At 38.5% G+C, this 21,639-nt stretch overlaps 3 protein-coding genes across 6 annotated transcripts in view; 1 reads left to right on the top strand and 2 right to left on the bottom strand.

Annotated features, from left to right (window-relative positions):
* The window catches only part of cep126 (centrosomal protein 126), a 29,296-nt gene extending 24,225 nt beyond the window's left edge, over window positions 1-5,071 (bottom strand). Inside the window, exon 1 of the mRNA XM_086216453.1 lies at window positions 4,879-5,071. The gene's annotated coding sequence lies outside the window, so the exon portion shown is untranslated. The remainder of the gene's footprint in view (window positions 1-4,878) is intronic.
* On the top strand, window positions 802-9,316 carry pgr (progesterone receptor). Its single transcript, XM_086216460.1, has 8 exons — window positions 802-1,862; window positions 2,450-2,559; window positions 3,796-3,912; window positions 4,897-5,202; window positions 5,945-6,089; window positions 6,177-6,307; window positions 6,679-6,836; window positions 6,925-9,316. The coding sequence occupies exons 1-8, from the start codon at window positions 979-981 to the stop codon at window positions 7,078-7,080; spliced, it is 2,007 nt and encodes a 668-aa protein (XP_086072586.1). The 5' UTR covers window positions 802-978; the 3' UTR covers window positions 7,081-9,316.
* arhgap42b (Rho GTPase activating protein 42b) overlaps window positions 7,503-21,639 on the bottom strand; it is a 64,592-nt gene continuing 50,455 nt past the window's right edge. Inside the window, exons 7-25 of one of the 4 annotated variants that reach the window (XM_086216456.1) lie at window positions 20,845-20,949; window positions 20,013-20,142; window positions 19,536-19,636; window positions 18,939-19,048; window positions 18,164-18,220; window positions 16,025-16,103; window positions 15,650-15,689; window positions 15,261-15,323; window positions 14,996-15,070; window positions 14,444-14,528; window positions 14,188-14,246; window positions 13,515-13,620; window positions 13,270-13,429; window positions 12,777-12,927; window positions 12,151-12,552; window positions 11,681-11,837; window positions 10,508-10,567; window positions 10,336-10,415; window positions 7,503-9,740 (exon numbers count right to left, since the gene is read on the bottom strand). In XM_086216456.1, the coding sequence (XP_086072582.1) occupies window positions 9,652-9,740; window positions 10,336-10,415; window positions 10,508-10,567; window positions 11,681-11,837; window positions 12,151-12,552; window positions 12,777-12,927; window positions 13,270-13,429; window positions 13,515-13,620; window positions 14,188-14,246; window positions 14,444-14,528; window positions 14,996-15,070; window positions 15,261-15,323; window positions 15,650-15,689; window positions 16,025-16,103; window positions 18,164-18,220; window positions 18,939-19,048; window positions 19,536-19,636; window positions 20,013-20,142; window positions 20,845-20,949 (2,109 nt within the window). In that variant the 3' untranslated portion in view covers window positions 7,503-9,651. The remainder of the gene's footprint in view (window positions 9,741-10,335; window positions 10,416-10,507; window positions 10,568-11,680; window positions 11,838-12,150; window positions 12,553-12,776; window positions 12,928-13,269; window positions 13,430-13,514; window positions 13,621-14,187; window positions 14,247-14,443; window positions 14,529-14,995; window positions 15,071-15,260; window positions 15,324-15,649; window positions 15,690-16,024; window positions 16,104-18,163; window positions 18,221-18,938; window positions 19,049-19,535; window positions 19,637-20,012; window positions 20,143-20,844; window positions 20,950-21,639) is intronic. The other 3 variants (XM_086216457.1, XM_086216458.1, XM_086216459.1) reach the window with 3 other exon arrangements.

Below are 21,639 nucleotides of genomic sequence, written 5' to 3'. Positions count from 1 at the left end.
AAAAACCCACTCTGTTATCTAATTTAGAAATCCAAGTGGTCCTCTAGTTTGGATCGAGGGTTGCTGTCACTACAATGTTGTAACATAATATGGAGGACCTGTACACAAAATTAAGAGTCAAAGACTGACGATTGGCAAAATTTATAAATGCTTCAACGATGAACATTAGTTTCAAGCACCGATACAAAGACTAGATAGGAAAAATGATCTGAAAGTTAAACAAATTTGATCATTCTATTATGTATTGAACATATCAAATATACAGTTGCTTCACGCAATTAACATATTGTAATTCTGCATCTCCTCATTAAAACTATAACCACAAATGAAGGGTTCTGCCTGTTGCTTACAAAAACCATGCAACCCTTTTCTCATGGCGACAAGAGATAGCCAACCATAATATGAAAATATGGGTATTCAGTTTAACTCACTGATAGGATAGGATAGGGCTGATTTTTGAGATAAATAATTGAGCAGTTTATTGAAAGCCTTCTATTTTCACTTGGCCAAAATGTCATCATCATACAACTTTGGAGAACAGTGGGGAGGGGACTAATTGTTCTTGATTATGAAGGGATCCGTTGTAGATTACCTGGCTATTTGTCCTCAAATGACGGCAACAACCACACATTTATCCAGTGTGGCTCTGCAACATATCCTTGTAAGATATTGGCTATTTATGATTATAAAGGGAATTTTTGAAAAAGCAGGGCAAATTCAATTGATCTTTGAAACATGACACCGGAGCTAAAGTATTTAGTTGTTGAAAGAGCTTAGATTGCGCGATTTCAAAGGTTTTTTTTTTTCATTTGTGGAGTTCTGAAAGCTGAATAGACTCCTATGTGGAAGTAAGGTGAAGTCACAGCCTTTCACGGTGGGGAGGAGGATTACAGGAAGGTCTCAGCCTCAATTTATCACAAAACGTCCTGCCTCCGGGCGTACACAAGGCACTGCTTTTTATGCTTTGAGGCTTAGAAAATGGAAACTAAATTAAACGAAAGGATGATCTCTGTCAGTACTTCGATCGCCGATTCTACCGATACTAGAGTAAGTGACTTTATAGAAACCGAATACGATAATATAAAATCATCTAACGAGCCACAGTCTCTGACTTGCTTGTCCTCTGTGCGTAATTATGGGACCGCTGTCACACCGCTTCAGAGTGTAAATGTCAGAAACGAAGGCGCAGTTTTCAAAGACTGCAATATGCTCGATGGTGCCCTGGATGCTAAACAATTTTATGATCGTAACAGTGAATATCTGAAGTGTGATAGCGTGCCATGGGACGATTTTGTAAAGGTTCACCGGACGAATTCGGGTACATCCGAAAGTATGCCATGCGCAAATTTAATCCTCTCCTCGACAACTGCACCATGCAGATTCATCAAGGATGAAAAGGAACCCTCCATGATCATGAACACACCAAACTTTGAACCATCACTGGAGATACATGCTCTTGACTCCTGCGGTGACACCGACAGGAAGCAGCAGCAGGGGTTTGTTGAAGGGGAGTCGCCGAGCTTTACGCCAGTAGTGGCGGGTGCTCGACCAAACCTAGAGGGATCTCCCAACTTCCTCATCAACTTGAATCCGCCGGAGCAGTTACCAGCGCCGAACCAAGCGAGGACTGACTCCAGGGGTGCGAAGTCTGCGGTCAACTTTGACGCCAATGCGTATGCACCCACGCAACTGACGATGTACAAGAGTGATGCTCCCCGCTGGCAGATGTCCCCAGTCGAGCCTCAGTACTGGAGCCAGTCCACCGGCCCCACGGACGACCTGTTCACTCACAACAGCTATAACGGAGTGCTGAACCAGGCCTTGTCTCTGAGGAACCCTGCTCCTTTCAGCGCCTTTCCCGGGTAACAAACTTTCTGTGACGTCACTTACGAGTTGGAAATATAAGGGTTAAATTGACATAATTAAAATTAGCGACTTTTCTTTTCAATCGTGTATGTTTACTTTGAAGATAAGAGGATGGTAGGCAATTAGATTAGTTTCCGAACAGATGTCACTAAAGACCGTCTTCCTCAGTGACACACTGCTGAAGAGACAATGACTAAATCGTCAACCTTTGCATCCTTTGAAGAAAGTGAACAGAAATAACCTGCATGTCATTTATAAACTAATCATCCTCTACTCTACATTGATTTGAAGTGCTGTAGTCAACATACAAACTAAAATTCTTATCTAAACTTTATCTGAACATGGGAAGATCTTATAATTAAGCGAACATGAATTCACTGAGAGTGGAGTAAAATCAAAATAACTTTAACTTCTTGTTTTTTAATCAAAAAAATAATCAGAATAAATGTTCATCTCTTATGGTTAATGTACAGTGCTGTACATATCACATCAGACTTCGTGTGAAAAGTTTGTACACTAGCCTTAGAGTTTTCTCTCTGAACAACTTTACCGATGGCCTGTATTTTATATTTTATTTTTTCAGTATGCCCCCTCAGAGATTGTGTGTGATCTGTGGTGATGAGGCCTCCGGTTGCCACTATGGAGTCCTGACCTGTGGGAGCTGTAAAGTATTTTTTAAAAGAGCTGTTGAAGGTGAGGAAGAAAACATTCCACCTATATCTGTAAACTTTGTGTCAGCTGTTTATTCAGGGACATCCTTTTGAGCATCAACTCTGAGGAAGTTTTCTCTTCTATTCTTTTCATGCGTTTTTAAAAAAATTTTAAACTCCCATGGACCACAGTTAAAATAAAGATATAGACTAAAAGTCATGATAGAAACTAAGGATGTTAATGATGATAGAATTGGTTTTTTTTTCTGCTTAAGTTTCAATCTCTTGGTATCGTGTATGTTTTCGCATACTGTCACACTTTACTGGCACTGTGTCACTTTCATGTAGCCATTACCAATGTTATTAGTTACACCTGTGCTTCTTTTACCATAGCAAGTCAAAATGTCATCTGTGAAAAAAAACCACATTCTTTCTCATGCTATGCTCATCAAGTGTACCGAGACTATCGTAAAACGGAGAAACTGAACCAGAATGGACAGTTTAATTGCTGTTTCCCCATCAGATTTTATTCGATGCCAAGTTTATTTTTAACATCAGTGATCGAAGATTAAACACGCATGACAATTTTATTACTTCTCCTTTTTTTGTTGTGCACCTCCCTTCTCCAATGCACTAGAACCACAGTGGGACTTTTTCTACTGCCACTGTTGTGTGGCTTTAGAATATCTCATATATTATGCTCTTTATTTACTTGAGGACCTGCTGAGGAAAACTTGCCTGCCATGACAATGTAATTACACATGTTTGCTGTTACTGAGTGGGCAAGTTCCTGACAAATGAACTAACATGAAAACAAATATGGAGAAGAGGTTAGAGGTTGTAACGAAACATAACACAGCTATCACTGTTCTATATTTAATGTTTTAGTATGTTAAAGAGGAGTTTACCAACTCAGATTTGACTGACCTTATATGGTAATTGCTAAAGGTCGTTAGCAACGGTATCACATTGACCAGTGTTCACCCTGTTCTTGGGTTTGGACTTGTTTTTTCTTGTTATCTTGCATTGAGAGATATGTAAGAGCCACTATGTCTCACCACGGCCATGTCACTCTGTTCTTACAGCCTTGCCTCTATCTAATTTTCTTCTTTAGATGTCCTGTGAGACCACAGCGTGAGTGTGGAGTGGAGTAACCATGTTAATAGTCAAGAGCCCTTCAACAGTTTTTCTCCGTAATGCGCCTCTCCTCCTACCTACATATTTGAAAATGAAGCACTGTTAAAATTGTGTGTATTGTCTGTACCCTTTCACTCAACAGGCCATCATAGCTATCTGTGCGCTGGGCGAAATGACTGTATTGTGGATAAGATCCGGAGGAAAAATTGCCCGGCCTGTCGCCTCCGAAAGTGCTATCAAGCAGGAATGATGCTTGGAGGTACCATTTGGTTGGATTTCTTTTTAGATAGATCTAGTACCCTCATATGGCGTAGGACAGAGTGCTCAGATTAAAAAAGTGATGTTATACTAGACATACCGACCCTAAGCACAAAGTAGATGTAATCAATGAACTAAAGGTGGATGTGCCTTAAACCTGTATTCTTCTGTAATGAGAATTGCATGTAACTCCACCATTTACTGGAAAAGTCTGATTGTGTGTACATCAGTTCGAAAATGTTAAACTCATGGCTTCAGTGTTCAGTAGCATAAAACGATTACAAGGATTTGTTTATGTGTGTGCCCTTGACCACCTAAGTATTCTTTTATGCATTGCTATAAATTGAAATTGAATGAATAGGAGAAAAGAAGACCAAATTCTTGGGACAGGGAAACTCACTAGAAGTAATGAGTGACTCATAACTCGTTAGAGATGATAGATTATTTATCTCAAATAACTCAAAACTAGTGCTGGACCTTGGATTAACTTGAACTGTATCATTTTATTTATACTGTTATTTCTCGCCTACTGAGTGTATTGTTACAGCTGGGTTGAATTTACTTCAACTTATTGTTGCACTTTATGTATTCATCTCATCCTCTGTCTCGTTTGTCTTTCCTTTTATTTTTATTTTCTTTTATGCAAAGCTCCTAAATGAAGCCCTTAGCGTGGGTAAATATTTTGCTTGGAGGACAAACTTCAGTTTTACATTTTGAAGGTAGTTATGAAGAGGGGCACAAAATAGTAGCCCACAAACCAGTGGATAATGGCTCTCTGAGCCACCAGTGATAGTGGCTCTGTCCTCTTTCTTTAGATGGTCTATATTAAAAAAAAAAAAAATTCTTTGGCAATCAGAACAGCTGATCTTAAAATGGATGCAAGTTTGATCAATTTTACAATTTCATAGTGAATATTGGAATGGAAAACAAAAAAATGAAGCTGTGACCTCATGAAATGTAACCAGACCTTGTTTTCATACCACAGGGAGGAAGCTGAAGCGTTTTGGTGCCTTGAAATCTCTGGGTTTGGCCCCGTCCCTGATGTTCCAGTCCCACCTGGCCATGTCCAGCGACAATCAGGCCTTGACCTCAATGTCTTGTATACCAGGCATCCACGAAGTGCAGTTCTCCCAGCAAATCATCAATATTCTGGAAAACATTGAACCAGAGATTGTGCACTCTGGTTATGACAGCTCCCAGACCGATGTTCCCCATCTTCTGCTAAACAGTCTCAACAGGCTGTGTGAGAAACAGCTGCTGTGGATTGTCAAGTGGTCAAAGTCTCTGCCAGGTAACAGCTCTGTAGCTCATGGTCACTGCATTTTTCACCATGGGGACCAACTTGCAGGCTTCAGTGAAGGTCTCAGCTTTAACACTGAGACAGAAGGTTTCTAAAGCCATGAACATGGAATATTAGAGAAGTTTTTCAATGTGATGATAAGTGATACATCATCTAAAAATTGTATTTTATTTTTCAAGCTCTCACAAATATCTGACTTGTGCTCACAAAGATGTTTTTCCTCCTGCATTACTTTGTGAATATGCAGATGTAGCCAGCAACATATCTTTAGCTTGGAGCTAAGAGTGACCCCCTCACAAACTACGACAACAGCAAAACTGTCCAAAATATCAGTTTACAAACTCTGCATTGTCTGGTATAATCCCCGTCCACTTCATTGTATGCTCAGTAATTCACAAACATTTTGACTTGAGCAAAAGACATGCTATTACCCCTCTGTTTTGGAGCTACTGTGAATGAATGAGCGTGACCAGTTGAACTCGTTCATGCTTGTTCACAGTAGCACCACAGTGGAAGTGTCTTTGTGAGCTCAAGACATCTCTTTTTGTGAATGCTTGAAAAGCAAACACATATTTTTAGTGAACGTTCCTCTGAAATATTTAATCCCCAACAGGAAATATTAACAAATGTCTCATATCATGTACCAGTTGCAACTGAAAAACCAAAGAGATGCATTCAAGACATAATTTACCTGAAACTTTAATCTAACACAAAACGTTATTTCCTTTCTAAGGATTTCGTAATCTTCACATCAATGACCAGATGACCCTTATCCAGTATTCATGGATGAACCTGATGGTGTTTTCTCTTGGGTGGCGTTCCTTTCAGAACGTCACCTGCGAATATTTATACTTTGCACCTGACCTGGTTCTTTGTCAGTAAGTAACAGGCAATTTGAGTTGCATTTTGCTTCAGAAATGGCTTGTGAATTGTTCAAAAACCCATTTGATATTTTTGTTTGTCAGGGAGCAAATGAGGAGATCTCCAATTTATGACCTTTGCCTCGCAATACAGTTCATCCCTCAGGAGTTTGCTAATCTTCAAGTTACCCGGGAAGAGTTTCTCTGCATGAAAGCCATAATACTGCTCAACACAGGTAAAATAACTCAACATCAGATTCAAGATGATTCATGTTTTGACCTCATTTGATCTTTCTGTTTGAACTGAGTGCAATCAGTGTACAGTTTTTCAATAAGCGATGTGATGCTTTGACAAGTATCTACTGTAGAGCTGCAGAATTTGGGCTGCTCAGAGTGACTGGACCTTGATTTTTGATTTATGTAGTAGATGTTATATCATCACACCTTTGCACTTGCTTAAAAATACTGTTTCTGAAAAGCAGTGTGTTACTTCTTAAACAATAACTGATACAGTGTCTTCTGAGCATGCTTGTAGAGCTACATTGGAAGAAATAGAAATTGAAATGATGATGAAATGATCTTGAATATACTGTATATTTGCTCTCAGTGCCTCTTGAGGGACTGAAAAGTCAGGCAGCATTTGAAGAGATGAGACAAAACTACATTCGGGAACTGACCAAAGCCATCCACTTAAAGGAGAAGGGTGTCATTGCCTGCTCACAGCGATTTTACCACCTCACCAAACTGATGGATGCCATGCATGATGTACGCTCCCAGGGAAATCTGAGTAAATCATCATTAATATGCATCTTCAGCTACTTTTGTACCAACATGGATGTCTCTTGTCTGACAGATAGTGAAGAAGGTCAACCTGTTCTGTCTGAGCACTTTCATCCAGGCAGATGCCATGAAAGTGGAGTTTCCAGAGATGATGTCAGAGGTCATTGCCTCCCAGCTTCCCAAGGTGCTGGCAGGCATGGTGAGGCCTCTTTTGTTCCACCCCAAGTGATGATCCCAGCACAGAAAAAATGCTGAGACCTCTTCTGACTGGATTATTCACCCTAATTACTGGATTCATTGCAGCCTTCACTAATGTAGCCAAACATAGATTTTGACACAAATATTTTTGTAACAAAAAAGACAAACAAAATATTAATAATTTCTCACAATTGTTTTCAGTAAAACAGAAATGCAGACAATAAAATCTGTAAACTAAATGAATTCCGTTAGAGATGACAGCATCAAGGCGGGATGCCCCCACACTTACATGAGGGAGGAGAAAATAGGATGATTATTATACAATAAATAAAATATATGTAAAATCATTTCTATTTGCTTAAACTAGGAGAACGCACAGAGGGATGATGTTGAAGATACCTGACTCAAAGAGCCTATCATAATTTCTTTATCAATTACTCACCGTTTGATATCTTGAATTCATGGAGAAGTTTTACCCCCGCATGACCTCTCGATGAATTAACACGTTAATTCCACATACTTGTGACTTGAAGATGAACTCAAGATTAACAGTAGCAAAACTGCATAAATGTCCCTTTTCAAACTCTCAAGAGCATCATTCATTATAATCCAAATCTTTTTTAATCTGTCATACACTCTGGTAAACTGAAACAGTTTTAGTTTGACAATTCATATTTTAGCATCAAATCAAAGTGTTGTGGAGAATTGTGGATATCACTAGATAAGGCATTCTGGGATTACACTGAATGATGTATTTGAGAGTTTTTAAAATGACGTTCTGTGGTTTTGCTGTTGTTCATCTGGGATCGACAGTAGTTTGTAGCTTGTGTTTCCTGAATTTATCAAGAAGTCATGCAATGGGAGAAAGAGTAATTGATGAACGAATGATGAGATTTAGATGAAGGATTGCTTTACTGTGATGCATGTACACATTTAATACAAAAAAGTGCAATAGTAGATGAAAAAAGAACTATGTTGAAAAACCTTAACATTTTATGGACAAGCCTTCAGAGAGCACTTCAATATTCACATCATAATTAATGCCAAAGAGGGTAAATACAATGTATCATGTTTCATTGAAATCAGTCATTGTGTGATATTAACCTATTTAAGGTTCTAAAATATAACTAACCTAAATAGAACACAACATTTACTTGCTCTGCTAAATAATGCAGATGTGAGATATGAACTGAATGTAACTCTGGATAGGAAGACATTAATCTTTTCAATTAGCATTCTTACACAGTACAGTAGAGATTGTAGCATTATTTTCACTATCTAAATCACTGAAACTACATTCTCACAATAGTCATTGTTCAGAGTTTCGTGTTAAACTCTTCAACTATGACAGGGAATTTGGACCACGTATCCTATAAATCACTCTGTTTATTTATAGACATATTAATACACCATAAGACAGTAGATGTTTGTAAGGAGGAAACAAGTCTGCCGCATGAAATAACAAAACAAAATGTCAAATGTTACACATTCAGGATGTGGATATAATTTCCGAGATTTGCCCCAGCAAATTCAGGCTGAGAGGGAGTATTCTTCCAGCATCCCCGTTCAAGGCCACCTCACATTTTAATTCATGTTCATGGAAAAGAACATCCTGATCTTGGCAGGTTGTCAAATACTTTTACGATACATTTTTCTTCCCCAGAGAAAAACTTAGCAGTAACGTTTCAATTTTTAACAATTTCAGTGCAAAACACTCGTGGAATGTTCTTCTTCTTTGATCTTTTCTGAAATTGTGTACTAAAGTCTTATTTTTAGATTATTACAGTATGAACTTTGTATTTTCGTTAAATAGTCACAGTTATAGAAAATATATGTGTAGCTGTCATTGCTAGTACACCAGTGTACCAGTGACTACAGTACCACAACATAGCATTCATGACTTTATAAAAACTATTTTAACATATGGAATATATTTGATGTGCTTGTTTAGAATTATACAAGAAGTGATATTTATGATTAGCATCTACAGAGGAGCTTGAGAGCGTTAATGTACAGATCAACATTGTAAAGACAACAAGAAAGTGCATGGCAGCAGTGAGCAGGTTCAGTGGATGATCACAGGTTCTATAAGTTAAGGTGCAACCCATATACTTTTTCTCTTTGATTAGGACAGGATTTAAATAACAGTATGCTCAGTTACAGTTATCACAAATTGTTTATGAAATCACAGGTTTCTGTTGAGTGTTATGCTGATACAGTGGGAATCGAAAGATAATATATCGCTGAGAATAAAATTTGTGAAACAGGATGTGACTGTTTTGTGATTCTGCAGGCTAATACTGATATTAAAACATCAGTGCAGTAGACGAGTACTTTATTTACATCAGAAAACATTGTACCTACTTCCCCTTTACCTCTGAGTATCTGTAGTCCTTAAATATGTGGGGGTGAAGTAATGAAAAAAATGGGTGGTACATGTGGGATTGTAGCACTGTAAAAGTTTCTCTCTTTGAAATCTGCTAAAAACACATACAATTCGGAAGTAATCGTACGTGTTACCAGTGCTCATGGGAACAAAATAGCAATCAAAATGATTTTTTTCCATGGATACCATGAAAAAGAGACAATGTTTACCAGATTTTTAGAGGAAGATGACATAATTCTCAGGGATTAGACCTGTTTTTCCTTCGTATGTTGCTTGGAGCCAGCCTGGTTCGACAGATGGGTAGACTACCAGACAAAAAAACAGAGATAAAAGAAATTTAGTGCAAGAAAAGAGGAAAATGGGTATACTAAAAATAAATTATATTCAGTGTACATTACATTAAGGGTACTTATTGTTGAGTTACACCAAAATTATGAGGAAAAAATTATAAACTAATAAAGTCTAGCACAGACATGCGGAATAAATATGGACAGCACATGTACAGCAATAAAATTTCCCTGTCTTCTGTTAAGTAGTAGGGAGCGATTGTTGACGTTTTTGCATTTGGCTGCTGACTGGGAACAGGCACGGCTGCCTTCCATTACTAGGTTACAGTGACCTGCTCACACTGGTTGTGTGTGCCAAGTCATCTTTTCATGAAGGCAAGAGGCAATAAAAAACCCTGGGTCTGTTTGGATTTGAGCAATGCATTATTTTATGCCTCTACATTACATGACCCTGGGAATTAGTCAAGTCTTCCAAAGCGTGCCCTCATTGTCAAACATGTGTAAACTATCCAAATGTCTTATCAGACTCTCAACGGAAGGAAAGACCCTGCTTATTTGAGAGCTTCTTTAGCAAATTTCAAATGTATTTTTTCTATGTTTTGGCTCTGCTCACCATTTGTGAATTGCGCCCCCTGGGGGAAGCTGAGCTCATGGCTGTGCTCTGCCTCACAGGAATAAATGGCCTTTGCATCTCTGTAGAGGACAAAAACAGGCAGGTCTGAAGGATCAGGTTGTGGGATTATTACGTCAGACTGTTGTAGATGGTTTCATGTGTTTTACACTACCTTCCGACTGGAACAGACTGTTGGGAGGCATTTTCAAAAAGAAGAGCTCTGGCAGCGACCCTGCAAAAATATGAAAAACAAAGTTCATTCCACTTCAGCAGGGGAACACAGTGGGAATTAATGCCACTTATTTAAAATTAATGTGATGTAGACTCTGTCTATAGATCATTTTTGATAGATTTTCAGTGCAGCCTGAAAGACAAAGTCTTACTGCCTTTTTGGACCACAAATAAAGTACACCTACTTTCACCCACTTTCTCTCTGCCCTGCCAGCATACTTATTGTTTATAATGAAACGAAAGGCGTAACGACCTAGTATGGGAGGTTTCCTTCCTCTAGGCGGACTCAGCTTTAGCAAGGTGTTGAACTGAGATGAACCATATAATAAGGCTTCACTTGACCCTGCCCACGACAACCTTAGAGTCAAGGGGACAACAGAGCCCTGGGCAAGCAGGGAGAGTGCTTAACAAGGAAACGACTCGAAAGGCCGTGTGACTGGCTTCGCAGACATGACAAGTCAAACAAGCTGCTGGGTCACATCAACCCTAGAGCAGGCAGAGCATAATTAAAGCCAGCTCTCCCACTAGAAGGGAAAAGACATAAATCTCCTTACACATACTCATCTGATCTTAGAGCCCTCAAAATGCTCATAAACAGAAGAAGGAGGAGGCTGAAGACGCAGAGGAGAAAGTCTGAGAGGGAGGAATGCAGGGAAAAATGTTGCTGACTTACTGGCCTTCAGTATTATACATAATACATATTTACTATAATAATATAATATTATTGACTTGCACGCCTTCATAAATAGTACTGCAGCAGTATTAGACAATTACTTTCTGTTTGTAAAATGTTTAAAATATCTGAAATTTTCTAATCACATTTTCCCAAAGTAATGACTTTGAACTACAGATCCTTACGTGAGCCAGTGACTGTTTTGAGTTGTACATTTAGTAACAATTCATGAGTTATCAAAAATATTGAAAACATAATCACAATTGGTTTATTGATCATTCAATTATCAATCTTCATTATAGAACTGGGTTTAAGGCAAGTGATGATGTGTAAAAGATTGCATTATGTAAGATTAAGGAAGAAGAGTATTTTACTGCATTTGACTCCATCAGTGACCATTTCATATATAGTAAAATTCTGAACCTTATTTCCATTTCTTACACTGAGCCAGGTCTTTGGTAGCCATTGTTGGATGAGGCCTCCATCCTGCGGCGAATCACATGCTTTGGAGGAAGGTCTGGGTGCTCAGTAGGCCTTAAACTCTCTTTGAGCTCCAGTGTTGACAGACTTTGGACAGATCCAGAGCAGTTCCTTTGCCCTGGAGGGAGACATTCAAATAATAACTCCTGACTCCTCATAAATCACCCTCAAGTTTACTAACATACTAAATAAAAGAAGAAATATCCCATTTAAATAATATCTCAAAACTAATATTTAATTATACCTAATTTCTATGGAGCCCATAGAAGATCAATATTCCATATCTTTGAAGGCATTCAGTCCTGGAGAAGTAATTTATGACAATAAAACTATCCAGGTTAAGAGGTTACTTTCCAATTTATTACTGCACAAAATCAATGAACTAAAGAGAGGCAAGAAAAAAAACTGTCATTATTTGAGGATGATCCAACCTTCAGATATAAGCAGCGATTTTAGAGAGGGAGCAACAGAGCGGTTCAGCTGTGCTGGTCTGAGGTCAGTATGGCAGTGTGGGGCTTTTTTGGGTGCTGGAGATAGCCAAGGTACAGTGCTGACTGAAGAAAGGCTGACAGCATCCTCTGACTCCCCATCCGTACGCCCTGTGTCTTCTCTGGAGCTAGACTCTGGGCTGCTAACACACACTGTACTCCTGGGACCATTAGAGAGCTGTGACGGTGTCTGCTGAAGTTCCAGGAGCAACTTGTTCTTGACTTGAGCAGATGAGGCAGTTTTGGAGGAGCTGTTCTGCTCAGAGGAGTGGGAGGACAGAGACTCCATGCTGCCCATGGGGGTGCTGCTTGGACTGCTACTGAAAGTGTCACCTATGCAGGGACCAGAGAAAAGGCATACAAAGCCCTCATTAAAATCAACAGAGGGAAGATGTGACTGTAGTCAATTTATTACTTAGAGACAGTTGCTGTTTGACAAACATATAGAATATTAAATGCAAAAAAAAAATAAATCGTACAAGGCAATCTTCCAGAACATGGATAAGACTGGATAGATGATGTGTTTTGGCAAGGAAAAAAAAGTCAATCTTCACTCATTTGGTACTCACTTTCTGCATCTGCCAGGCATAGTTTTGGGGTGTAGAGGCTGCGGGTTTTCCTGGATCCACTGGACATACACATGGCTCTGCTCCTGCGAGAGCCAGGGCGGCTCTGGGGTTGGGGCAGGGGCACATTGGGGTCTGGAGGTTGATGGAAGATCTACAGATGCAGGCAATATTTTATGATTCGTCCTACCCAGAACTGACTTGGACATTGTGCCAATCTGCATTGTCAGATTTAATATTTTTGTCCACCATCAAACCATCGGTTTGGCAATACTGAGGTTATTATAGCTCTGCTTTAAACTAGGATTCATGAAGTTAACAGTTCAATTTCAATTCAATTAAATTTTCTAAAAAATAAATCAGTATACAATATAAAAGCGCAAAATGAAATTACTTGTAATACACTAGCAGATACTTTTCATATTACTCAACTTCTTGCATGGCAATGTTCATTATTGTTTAGTCTAACATTCAAATATTGTACCCTAGCACTCACTTTATTGAAGTTCTCAATAAGTATTTCCACCACAATATTCTGGAACTTGATGTTCATCATTGCTGCCACAGTCTCCTCTTGTGACCGCATCAAGGTGGGCCCAAAGATAACCCCCAAGTTGGACACTGTCATTAGGTTGAATTTGTTTTGTGTAGAAACTCTGCAGAACGAGGACACAGGGATTGCCTGAATGAGAATTCAAGTAAGGTTGAGTAGGTTTCCCAGATTCCTAACAAAACACATACATGACGAGGTGTTTTATGAGCAGTTCGAGCATTTCCTTGTTCCTCTCAGGCAGCTTATGAACCAAGGCATGGACAGCACACACCCTGTAGTTCTGGTCATCTGACTCTGAAGAGAAAAAAATGGGCATAAAATGAGCAAGAGGGTAATACTGTATATTAGCACAAGAAATGGCAAGGTGATTTACGTTTACTTTGAATTTCAAAGGAATATTAATGTTACAGAAGAACAGGTACTGTTGTACTGGTAAAAACACATTTTATACCTATGATTGTATGGTAATGTCAGACATTAAGCTTGAAATGGACAACTAGATGTTAACTTGTGTTTATTTTTTTCAATTTGTAAAATTACAATAAAAAAATACATTAAAAGAGAACTCAATTTAGAAATTAAATTCCATTCAAAGAGAGAACAAATTTAATTGGATCAAAATGAAGCACTTTCAAATCATAAAATGTTAGGTGAGGTTGAACAATTTCTAATTTGCTGCATTCTGGGGCATTCTGCACACATTCAATCTGTCCATTAACACTCAAAGCAATAGATTTGCATTCTTGATGTGTGTTTTAAGCTTGACAATGCTTTGTTGTCCCTTTTAAGTAGAATAATAAAAGGAAATTGATCTTTTGCTAAAATATCTATTCTAATGTTAGCAACTTTCATTCCACTTACTGACAGCCATGATGAAATCTTTGTGGAGCTTGAAAGTCATGAGAGGCTCCGAGAGACACCTGGGGAATAAAGGGATTGGTTGTCATTTTTTTTTTCCTGTAAGTGAAATACATCTTTATAAATGCAGCCACCTTCCTTTGTGAGTCACTGGCAGAGCTGAATGCATGACTAACACCAGGGAGGTTTCAAAGAGCCATTATGAAAGTAATAATGATTCCTGACAGCTAAGGACACACAGCTGGTGGGTCGAGCTGACCTGAGATAATTCTTCAGACCGCTGGTAATTGTTTTGTTGTCCCATGTCTCTGGATCCAGGTCCATATCCACAGGTGCCTTGGGTGCTTTTGGAAACACATTTCAATTTAACCATTTAAGCAGTGAACTGTTTTAAGAAGCTGAAACAACCATGCACAACCTGATGGGCTGGTTAAACAATACACATTTTCTTGAGCAATAGCAGAACCAGAGATAAATTTTATTGCAGGGAAAGTAAGTGAGAATTTTCCTAAATGTGTTTCAACAGGATGATCCAGGTTCAGCTCATACTGTAATAGCAAAATAATATGAGGCACAGAGGCTGTTACACGCTCACACCACAGGGAGGAACTCTTTCCTCATTGTGTAAGGTCATACGGGGCTGTTCATGAAATGAGCTTTCAAAGACTTCAAAATCTCTAAATTTTATTGAAAAAACATCACCCAGGCACCAAGAAACTGGAGAATTGTTTGCTTGTTGTTTTAACGTGGTGGTTATCAATTTCTCCTTGTGTCCTGAAAGCAAATACTGCTTTCTTTTCAGGTAACTTACAAAAGACAGTTGTCATCAGCTTCTGTACTTTCGAGTTGACCCCTCCGATCCTGTACAGCCCCATTGTATTTAAACCTACAAGGCAATCAAGAAGGAACAGTAAGACTCTTAAAAAGAACCAAGGATTTTCTTTTCAGACTCATGTCAATGCAGCAGTGTAGCTTTATAGCCTTATTCTAAATGAAATACATTATTATTCATAATCATAGCTAGACTGCATTCAAGTCATTTGACAGATGAAAGCTTAGAGATTAAAATGTCTCACCTCTCGTCTCCACCAGGTCAATGCATTTCTTCACAAAGTTAAAGCCTGCCTCATTAATAAATGCTGGAACACAACGCGAGAATAGGGTTGACACATCAATTGCTGTCTGAGTTAACCAGGCATCATGTAGGAATAATAAGCTCTCCCCTATGCTTGTGCTCTGACTAATAAGATGCAACCTCTGTGCTGTAAGGCTCTGCTATGTCAGCTGAGTGGGTGTATGTCAAGTAATTGTGTTAATGAACAGCGATGCTGTAGCCATAGGTAACAAATTATGTCTTTGATGTGTTGATTTGTGTAGAGATTTTACTCACATTCTCAGACAACTGACTACATGCTTTACAATTATAAAAAAGACATTTGGGGGATTGGAAAAATAACACACTTACTCTCTTCCTTTTTGCTCAAGATGGCAGGCAGGTTATAAATCTGGACAATATTCAAAAAATATCATTAAACTATGAAATACTTTCTTTCACAATAAATGAAGTAGATAAACAATATTGCAGTTTTTTCACAAGAGCTCCTACGGCTTATGTAAGCAGTCCATTATTATTATTAAAACAGGTGGATGTGAAGTTTTTTTTGGTTTGTTTGTTTAAATGTGTTGCAATACCTATACTGAACCAACCAGGAGAGGGTGCTAGTGGTAAATAATTGAGTTCTGGAATTGTTTTCTTGTCTTACAAATAAAGAAACATCCTGGTCAAGCAGGAGCCAACAAACAATGAATATTTCAAAGAGGAGCAGGCAGAGTTCCTCACCGGCTCCTTGCCATCCATGGCCTCCAGCCACAATCTTCTGTTGGACTCTGACAGAGCCTGCAGTGTCATAACGCCATGCCTGGAAAGTTTTCAGAGAAAAGCTGGTCTCAGTATGATCTCATTGCCTTGGGGCCCCTGAACAAGCCATGTTTACACTGACTGAGACCACTATAAAAGGAGTAGTGTGACTAAAATAGCTCATGTGCAAATGCTTGACTTCAACCGTGCCCTCCATTGGACCTCAATGGATCACATTCCCCTCCCAATTAAATTAAACAAGTGCTTAATATTTAAAGTGATTATTTTTTGCACCCAACATGCATACATGTTAATCTCTGCTATATTCAAAAGCACAGCAGGTCCCTTTATTTAACAGACTCACTCCCCACATTGTGTACTACAAAGCTTGAAACTGGTGTACCATCTGATCTATTATTAGAGCCCGACCAAAGCAGCATTTTTGGTGCTGATGCTGGAACCGATGTTATGGGGAAAAAAAATCGAAATTGATAAATGAGCCAATATTCAAATTAGAATCTCAAATGTGGTTATCAAATATTTATGAGAATATTTTGGGCAGGATGTTGTATATACAATATTCTTTTTGCAGCAATCCCTAAAATGTAGCTCAATCAAAATATTATGCCAAAGAAATGTCATGGAGGTGAGATATCTTCACTTTAAAAATACACTATTGTCCGAAATGTATCAGTGCACTGAAATAATAATGGTAAATGATCCAACGTGTCTTTAAAAATATACATGTATTTTCAGTAAAACAGAAACAATAAAACATATCGGCACAAATTCAACAACATATACACTGATTCATGTCAATGTCGGCCAATATATCGATTGAGCTCTAACTCGTACCACTGCTAAAAATGGTAGTAACCTCATGATCCATCATCATCAGATGATACTGGAAAATCAAAAACTACACCCCACCCAGTGGTGATAGTTAGTACTGGAGCCATGAGAGTTGCATGTATTGCAATGAAAGATTTGTTTCAACCAAATCATTTACTTCTTATGGTATCCATCCATAGGTATGGTGTTGGATTCTTTCACCCAGCTTTTGAGATACCTGTCTCTGTTATACAACCTGATTCAATAAAAGTGAATCAAACTCAATCTGAGATACTCAAAAGATGTAGAAGATGTACACTTAGATTTAACACACTGAGAAGGAAGATTTCTTTTCAGAAAACCTGTTACTCTAGTGACTGAAGAAAGACGGAGTTTGCAGATTATAAAGAGTAACAGGTATAACCATTTTATAGAAAACAAAGGTGTTGTAGAGTTCCATAAAATTACTCTTTGCCATTGCTAGTATGAAAATCCATCCTTTTCCATCCATGTTAGTGTGGACGCAAAGATTCTAAAGCCAGATATCACAAGATCTGGGCAACTGAAATAAAAATACCCACATATTGGATGTGTGATTTGGGTGAACAGACCTTTCACAAACAAGGCTATGAAAAGTGTGGCCTTATTCTGGTTGGGTTAAAGGTGTAACAGCATGTTTAGTATAATGAGGATGAATGGTTGAACTGACTGGAGCATGACCCATATTGTCCTTGTAGTTGGAACAACACCTTGGGGAATCGTCCTTTATGATGAATGTGTGGTCCTTCAAATAAATACAGTTAAGCGAAGCAAGAGTCACTAAGAGTGGCCTGCGCTGGTGTCTGACTACGCTGCAAAATAATTACCGAACTCAATATACTGAAATACATTTACAACTATGTGCCATTATCAAGATGTCATAACTTATACCTGGCTAATTCAGACGCTATTAATTCATGGGCAGCTAACTTGAGGCGTTTCATTATTGGACCATCCCTCACCTAATTCCTCAGTCAAACAATCAATACACATCAGTTATTAGTGTCCCCTGAAATTATGGAATTTTAAATAAATGAAAAGATCAGATGATTCTCAGAACAAAATTAACCAAAATATAATTTGAGTGATGACATTTAGCCCATATTAACAGAGTGATGTCTGATTTTGTGAGGTGTTCAGAGGCAACAGTATTTCATCAGTAGAATTTGAGATTGAGTGAAGATATGATTAGCAGCACTCATGCAGCACATGCAACTGCACTGAAACGGCAGGACTGGTCAGTTCACATACCGGACTTTACAGAAAAACTGAAGTGGTCTGAAAAGAGTTCCACGATAGATGTCATTTCTACAGTGACATGAACACAGAAAGGACGGAATGGGTTCAAGACGTAGAGTAAACATCAACGTTGTTTAAAAAAACAGGAGACTAAGAGGAACTTGAGGGACATGCAAGACACAAACAGAGCTGAAAACATCTAACACGGTTGAACAGGGTGTCTTTGAAGATGTTAATCAAACCTGAACAACTCTTGCATGTTCAAATGTGTACTCCCATGACACTTTGGGCTAATTGTCAGGATCAGTTGGGTTTGATAGAACACAGAATGCCTGAGAAAAAAATGCACTTCATCTCTCTATTACGAAGTTAGTTGTACTAATACTTAGGATATTACTGTGTGATTATTTCTGCTTTGACAGAGAGCTAACTAATAAGAACAGTTTATTATTTAAAAATTATAAACTCGTATAATGATAAACTCATATAAATGAGTTATAGTAAATTAGTAGACATTGTATTTGCAATATGTAAGGAATGTATCTGTCAATATTTTGTACTGACTGATAACATATCAAAAGAGCTGTCAATTACCTAAAGAAAGCCAATATCGAACAATGATTAAGGACATCATTTCTTGTGAAAACAAATGCCAAAGAGCGTGGTTATAGCAGTTACCATTCTGTAAATATACTATTCAAAATACTCTCTCAATTTTGAGCATGCTTTCTGTCCATGTAAGTGATGAAGCATTTTTAGGATGAAGATAATCATTCGTGTCACAGACCTCTCCACCACTTCGATATCGAAACAGAAACGCTTGTCAATCGAGTCTGTCTTCCTCCTGATGCAGGATTTGAGCTTGAACATCTCTGGTTGGTTCAGGACAAGACCATTCTATAAACAAACACACAACACATGAACTGATGTGAAAAAAGAAAGCAATTAACTTATGAAAGCATAATTCTGAATGTGCAATTTCAAATGCTTTTAAATTAAATAAATTGTCATCTCAAATGAGTAATAAGATTATCCACTTAGAAGGTGTCATTCAAAAACCTGAGATGAACTTAAATACGAAATATTAACAATGAGGTAATTACCAGCTGATCATTTGATCTGCATAACATCCCATGAGGAATCCACTAATTTAGAAGTAAATCTGTTTGGTTGATCATGTACAAAGCAAGAGAGAACATCATTCTGTTTATTTATTTTCATTACTTTTTATAGCCCTTTCTTGTTATTTGTGGATTTTGTTATCTTTGAACTACTCTTTCTGCCTTAAGCAGGCAAACTCTTTGTTTTCTCAACGCCCCATTTGCACTACTGTCGTCAGTCTGTATCTTACAAACTAAACTAAACTAAACTAAAACTAAACTACCTGCTTCCCAGCAGACTTGTTTTCAGTGTTGCTCATGCTGAAAGTCTTGCTCCCTTTCTCGTACGTGCAATAGTGACGTGTCCATGTGCATCCCAGGGGACCTAAAACAAACAAATAAAGACGAAAAGAAGTTGAGCCAAAATACTTGCCTCTGAATCACAGAGTTTTCTGGAAAGACTTCTGAAATGAATTTGCAATTAAATTCTGATAAATCAAACACTGTTTATTGTTGCTGATAAAAATCTACCATTTCTGGTACCCCCCCCCCCCCCCCCCCCAGTTCAGAGCACATCAAAGTGAATGGGTAAACAGGATGAATTATGAGCTCTGTAAGAGAGGATCTCCTGTGTAGATGCCTGGGAGAACTCAAGACATGTTTATGGTGAGAGATGTAAAACCCTTCACTTATGAGTGTGTCAGGGGGAGGAGTTGACATGGTAGATGCTGGCTGGCTGAGAGCCCAGCTCAAAGACTCACGTTTCTCTTGGATGTACAGGAAGCCCTCCATCGTCCACTGGCCAGGGGGTTTATAGTCCTGATCTGCTGACCTTATCCTCTTCATCAGCTTCTCCACTTCCTGCTTGGTGCTCACAAAGTTGTTTCGTGTCTGTGTTGAAAATGCAGAGTTTGTCATTGCATTGCCTTGGAGCAGATTGTGACATTAAAAAAAAAGAAGACAGATTTATCACATCTGCCCCGAAAAGAACACAACTGTGGAAAGAATAATTAACAGGTATGAGGGAAGACAGACACAGCATCTAATTCTAAATCATGAAGCATATACTGAAAAAGAGATCCTAAATTATGACAGTTCATGCTCTAAGTAATCTTCTTTTCTCTAGTTATAAACATCAGAATGAGGCTGTCCCAAAACCTCCACTGGAGAGTTGCTGAGAGAGCCCTGTGTTCGTTAGAGGTCCCAGCATCTGACAACATGGAGGGAGGGTTATGGAGTGAAAATTGCCAGTGCAATGGCACTGACATTTTGGGTCGGAAAGAAATTTGGCCCCTCGGGCTCCTAGCAGTGAGGTCATGTTGATGGAAGGAGGGTGCATGGCAGCCGGTCTAGTTTTACTCTCAACTCTTAACTCTTTTCTGACATAGTACCCTTAAATGACCTGTGGTAACTGCCTGCAAAGCAACGCAACACACTGAAAATATTGATCGTCTGTGCAGCATGAATCTCATTTAATCACACAACTATCCATTTGTGAAGACTCCGCTTGTTATATTATGGTATGATAAGCTGCAGAATCTGATTAGGTAGCTGGCTGGCTTTGTGTACAACCCTTGAGGTGCTGAGACTCACGTTCTGTAGGTTGAACTGGAGCTGCTGTTTGTATGGCTCAAATTCATGAGCCAGCTCATATCCCTCATGGTAGAACGTAAACAAACCCTGAAGAAAGGCCAGGAGCTGGAGAGGAATAAGTGTTTAAGAATTATTTACAGATTTCAAAAACATTTGTTATCAAATCACATCAGCACATTTAAAAAGTGATATTGAAACCTGAATCCTGGAGCTTGATCCTTAGCTCCTTTACAGTCAAACACAGAACCCCTCAACAGTGAATTTTTTAGCAGGTCAGAACCTTGAATAGCAGCCTCTCCATCAGTGTATGTGAATGAGAGATTTGTCATAGTCCACTAACTGCAGTTTGAGCACATCGCTTTGCTCTCTTGGAAATTGTGATGAGCATTTTTCAAATTTTCTTTACATTTCATAGATGAATATTTCTGAAAATAGTCAGCAGATTCATCAATGATGAAAACATTTGTTTGTTGTGCAACTAAAAGACTAAAAACAAGTCTGTCACATACTAGAAACTTTCTAACTAACTACATAAGAATGTTTAAGAATATTTTCAGGCTACACTGAAAATTACACATAAATTGGACAAAAGAAAAGTTTCAAAAAGTTGTGTTTCTTTTTCCTGACAGATATTGATCTTATTTTTTTGATATACCCCAGTGACATCTTTGACCATTGTGGAAGAAGTGCTGCTGTAAGAAAAAAACTGATTCCATCTCTATCATAGTAGATCGCGCAGAGTTGCTCTCAGTGAAATCCTTAGACAAAACCACTGATTTGATTTCTGAGATGAGA

Source organism: Aulostomus chinensis, chromosome 10 (genome assembly GCF_037954235.1).
Source record: "Aulostomus chinensis isolate RoL2024-O1b breed Wild chromosome 10, RoL_Achi_v1.0, whole genome shotgun sequence".
Taxonomy (NCBI): domain Eukaryota; kingdom Metazoa; phylum Chordata; class Actinopteri; order Syngnathiformes; family Aulostomidae; genus Aulostomus; species Aulostomus chinensis.
The sequence above is the reverse complement of the archived record's forward strand: the minus strand, read 5'-3'. Positions and strand labels throughout refer to the sequence as shown.

Excerpts from the sequence above, each read along its gene's own strand:
- pgr (XM_086216460.1), top strand. The coding sequence starts at position 979 with ATGGAAACTAAATTAAACGAAAGGATGATCTCTGTCAGTACTTCGATC. Across the intron at positions 2,560-3,795 it reads TTTTAAAAGAGCTGTTGAAG|GCCATCATAGCTATCTGTGC; the intron begins GTGAGGAAGAAA and ends TTCACTCAACAG. Across the intron at positions 6,837-6,924 it reads TGATGGATGCCATGCATGAT|ATAGTGAAGAAGGTCAACCT; the intron begins GTACGCTCCCAG and ends CTTGTCTGACAG.